The 5288-nt window shown below is 39.3% G+C and overlaps 1 protein-coding gene across 1 annotated transcript; it reads right to left on the bottom strand.

Annotated features, from left to right (window-relative positions):
• Positions 1 to 1012: 1012 nt before the first annotated feature.
• On the bottom strand, positions 1013 to 1849 carry LOC116001084. The gene has a single exon (XM_031240984.1). It carries the CDS (start codon positions 1847 to 1849, stop codon positions 1013 to 1015), a length of 837 nt encoding a protein of 278 aa, XP_031096844.1.
• Positions 1850 to 5288: the final 3439 nt, after the last annotated feature.

Here is a 5288-nt window from a genome sequence, read left to right as displayed (position 1 = left end):
CCTTGAAGAGTTGACAAGAACTTGATCTCCCGATCTTCTTGAATTGAGGCTCCCCCTCAATGATAGCACAAATGCCGTTCAAAGTGAATGTTTGCCCAATAAACTTCACCGAGAAGATGTATCTTGAATCAAAGGTAAGCTTTGTCAAGATTTCTTGTAATCACGTAAATGGAAACCTCACGTTTAGATCTTCAGAGTAAATTTTATCAACCCGATCACAAGGGATTTGTCTCATATATATCTTGCTTTGATTCTGGTAAGTTGTTGGAGTCTCCGTAACCAACCCTGAACATCTTTCTTGCCCAGGTACAGTGCTTCGTTCAGTGAGCTGTCTTCAAAGCCTTCCACATCTTCTGAACTATTTACTGAACTAGACTACAATAAGCCTAAAACATCTTAAGAGAACCTGCTTTTGAACTATCTGCTTAGCTAATAAAATTGTCACAAGAACTTGGTACAATTTAGGGAGTTTCAAGATAATTTTCACTTAGTAATTTTATTAACAATCTCCCCCTTTGTAGCAAGTTTCTTGGCAATTCACAACAACTTTCTAAAGTATCAGAGATAGTTAAAACAACGTTCATTCAAATAACATTGTGCCAAAAAAAACATAAACTTGAAGATGATTATATCATCAATACAAAGCAGAAAAACACAGGCTAGAATTTAGGACCCTTTTACAGACTAAAAATTTCTAAAACGCTAAATAGATAATATCTTCTTAGCAGATGTGAGGGTTTTCAAAACAAAACATCCATCTTTAAGGCATCCAAAAAAGTTTCAACAGTAACCCAAGTAACAGTAACCAAAGTAACCAATGATTAGAAGGTTGTTTCTACTCCCCCTATTGCCAGGAACTTGTGAATCTGTAGCCACAAGACTCCTTAGCAGGACCAAGTAGGAAATCAACCCAGACATTAAAAAGAATCATTCCGATTCTGAGGATTCAGCCTCCTGGCTGTTCAGGGTGGTGTCAGTTTCTGGTGGGATTTCATCATTTATCCTGGAAGGATCAGTAGGTGGAAGGATCTCTAATTCTCAATTGTTCGCGCAGTTGCATCTCAACTGTTCTCTTCTCAACAAGTATTTGAATGATTGTATTGAGATCTTTGATGCTTCTGTCAAGATGCTGGGTTGTGAGTTTGCTGGTAAATAGGGCATTAAGGTTCAAGGTTGGGGCCGAGCTGCTTCCATGTTCGGGAAAAATGTCAAGCACATGTGATCCTTGTTTGAGTCTATCATCAATCATTCTGACTTGAGGGGTTTCCATAGGCTCATTTTGCTCTGGTTTGAATCCTTGTGTGCGCAGTACTCCATAGATTGTACAAGGAAAAGGCAGCTTCACTTTGCTTTCCTTTGATTCTGGTTTCCTAAAAGATGCCACATGTTTGAAGATTATGTCACCTAAGTCAACGGGTATACCTTTTCCTACTTTGTATATCAGAGTAGCCATGGGGAAATTTAGTCCTCCTCTGTGTTCATTTGGCATCCAGTTTGTCATGGCGATTTTATGCAGAATTGCATACTTTGTTGTCAAGGATTTGGCAGGCAACATGTTGGTTTCAGCAGGCCAATAGCTATATGTTCCTCCTGTAATGACCTTAGTGATGGTGTTTGCCCCAAGAACTGGATCCTCAATATCATTTGCATCAATGCCCAGATACAAGTTGATGGTGGGAGTGTTGAAATTGTATTCATTTCCTCTCAGACATACACGCTCAAATTGTGATGATCGAGCCTCCTTGATGGTCATCATCAAGTTTGCATAGAATTCTTTTATGGCAATAGGTGGATAGCTTCTCTTGGTTGTCACAGACTTGACTAGATTCAATTTCTCAAATACCGGCATGAGTTGGTGATAGGACTCCGAGATACCCTTATTTCAGGCACATTTTAGGGTGTTTTATCGCGTCTATAGCATCCTTATTTGGTAAATTATGTGCGTAAATGCTTGGAAATCACTAACTGATGCACAAAAGCCATTTTTAGCTTAAAAGAAGTAAAACAGGAGCCCCGGGAGCAAATAGGACCAAAAGATGAGCTTAAAGAGCAAACCAGGCAAGAGCGGAGCCCCGGAGGACCAATTTAGAAGGCCACATGCGTGTGAGCAAGCGTGAAAACCTTTCTAGAAGCTTCCCATGCACGCTCACACGCGTGTGAGAGGCGTGGAGACGGTGATGCGCAAATTTCAGTTAGGGTTGTCATTTCGGAGACTATTTAAACCCCTTTGATGAATTTTCAGATGAGGATTTCCAGAATTTTAGTTTTCCCTTTTCTTAGTTTTTCCTTTGGAGAACTTTCTCCATTTTTCTTAGTTTTTAGATTAGAACAATCTCCATTGTAGAAGACAACAAGCTTGGATTGAAGATCTTCTTCTCTCTAGGTGATTTCTATTTCACTTCTATAATTTTAGCTATCTTGTTCTTGGATTAAATTAGCTTTTGCTTGCATTTCATATCATGAGTAGCTAATTTAGTCTAGGGATTTGGATTGTGTGATTGAATATTGTTTGTGTGATGATCTTATCTCTATATCTTGGATCTATGAGTTTGTGTTGATGGATTATCTATTCTTGTCTTTTGATTGTTGTTTTGATGAGATCTTGTTTGGATTTGGCCAATCTAGATGAGAGATTGAGCTCTTGACTCTTTCATGTCTTTGATTAGAGTTAGGATTTGAAGCTTTACACAATCAAAGTTCCCATGGACTTCTTAAGAATAGTAGGATAGTGTGTAGCTTAAGTGTTTGATAAAATTCCTCTTAGAACTTTGGATGCTTGAAGGCACTCCTAAGTCAAAGAAGCCTTAGTACACAAGGTGGAAAAGGACTAAGACAACACACTCTTGAATAGACAATATCATAGCAATCCTAATCCATGACCTTAGACACTCCACTATACAATATTCATGAACACTATCCAATCCCTACCCCTTTTACATATTCACAAAATCACTTTTACTTTATTACTCTCTTGCACTCAAACCAATCAATGAACTACTCTCACTCACAAATCACCCTTCACCACACTCGAGTCCTATGCATGATCCAATCAAGTAAACTCCCGAATGTTTGACACACCTCCACGTCACTCCTTCGAGACCGACACTCGGGGAGTCACACACTTTCCGTTTTAACATAAATATCTTTTGATGAATCAACCCTTACGCAATACTGCTTCTTCAGTTGGCACTGGGATTTGAACTTTTCAACATCAAGATACCTTTCCCTCAAAATCTTCCTTTGGTTTATGGAGTCCCATCTTACTTGCTGCGAATTTTTCAGACAGAAATTGAGGAGTGATCACTTCAAGAGGTGCAACAGCAGATACATCCGGCTGGCTTTCAGGCTGTTGAGTTTGAATGCTCTTCTCTCTCTTCTTACTGCCAGTGGTTTCCTGAGAAACAGTTTGTTCTGCAGTTGATTGTTTTCTCTTGGATTTGCGGATAGGTGATGGTGTTTCCTTTTCCTTTTGTTCTGTGATTGTGGATGATCTGGTTTTTCGTCTTGTAGCAGGGACTGGGAAGACTTGAATTTTTTTCACTGGATTTTTGTCAGCTTGTTCTTCTTGGACCTTCTTCTTGCCTTTAACCTTTTCTTTGTTTCTCTTCACTTGTGACAGAGGTAGATTGTCTTCTTCATCAGTTGGGTCTGCAACCTGTATTTCTGGAACATTTACTGTTTCATATTCAATCTCAAAGTCCAATGGAGATTCATCAATAGGGTTGGTTGGTTCAATTGGAGGTTCAGACCTAGTTTCATCAGTGTGTGACTCTTCTGACTGGATAGGAAGTGAGATTTCAGGATTTTGTTGTTTAGGATTATCTGCTTCTGTGGGTTGTGGTGGTGGTAGTGATAGGATTGGATCTTGTAAGGGTTTTGTACTTTGAGGTATGTTTAAGAGGATAGATAATCGGTTGACAAGAGAGGTTGACCTTCTGTGTTCATCCATGATGTTAAACAGATTAAGCTTAGAAAATAGTGAAGCAGGGGGTTTAAGCTGATGTGGACCATATTCAACAGAAGACATTGGAATGATATCAACAGGCAAGTGTAGGTTTTTATCAGGGACAGATGATTTTTCATGTTCATCATCTATAGGTTCTTGTTTTACAGAAACTAAGGGCAAGGGTTTTTCTACAGGAGTATTTTCTCTGTTAATATCGTCCTCAGTATCCGATAAAACAATTATATCCTGAAATGTTTGTTAAACACAGAAACTATACTTGTTCATATACGCACATATGTTGAATAATACAATTAATAGAGAAGGGGTTTTGCAGAATAAACCTCAGGATCCTTAGCTTTTGATGTTCCGCCTGCCTCGACTGCGAGTGGCTTGACGAACCCTTTCAGATAATCTAGTTGTTCCGCCCTTGAATACCATGACCAGATTGGTTCTCCTCCTGGAGGCTTTATCTTGTTATTGATAATCATGACCATCTCTCGGGACGCCTGATGTTGAATTTCTGAAGGATATTTGTTTGTGAGTCTGGAAAAATCGAAGTATTGTGACTCGTCTTGATCCGTTGATGCAATTTGATTCAAGATTCCAGGTTTTGTGTGAAGCTTTGAGAGATTTGCAGCTTTGAGAAATTCGTGAGATCTTTTATTTCTACTTATTGCAACTGGCTTTTCAAAGGTCGAAGGACTCCATGATGACCGGCTCCTTCGGGTCACGTGATGAAGCGTGAGGGTAGTGGGAGTCGTGCTGATTTGACGGTTGTCCTCTCCGTAATTAATGCTATAGCAGCTTGGTCAGTAGGGTACACTGTTCTTCAGGTATCTTATGCATATCAAGTAGGACATCAATATTGTGTGTGACAAAAAAAATATAAAGGAATATTAAAAATTTGAAAGACGAGGTGAGGATAGAGACTTGTACCATTTTCTGCACTAGTTCTGTGGACCGTTACACATACCAAGATCAGATTTGAGAGTGTTGAATCTGATTGGTTCCAATGCCTTTATGAATATATCCCCCAGTTGTTTGTCCGTTGGTATGTAATGCAGCTTAATGTCTCCATTTTCCACAAGTTCCCTGATAAAGTGATGTCGAATATCTATATGTTTAGTACGGGAATGTTGGACAGGATTTTTTGCAATGTTGATAGCGCTGGTGTTATCACAGTGAAAATCAACACTGCTGAACTTTAGGCCATAATCGTTCAGCATCTGTTTCATCCATATAAGTTGAGAGCAGCAGCTACCAGCAGCTATGTATTCTGCTTCTGCAGTAGATAGGGAGATAGAGTTTTGCTTCTTGCTAAACCATGAGACAAGGTTTTTGC

The sequence above is a fragment of the Ipomoea triloba genome, chromosome 13 (assembly GCF_003576645.1).
Source record: "Ipomoea triloba cultivar NCNSP0323 chromosome 13, ASM357664v1".
Taxonomy (NCBI): domain Eukaryota; kingdom Viridiplantae; phylum Streptophyta; class Magnoliopsida; order Solanales; family Convolvulaceae; genus Ipomoea; species Ipomoea triloba.
Note: the sequence above shows the minus strand (reverse complement) of the source record. Positions and strands in the feature narration are given on the sequence as shown.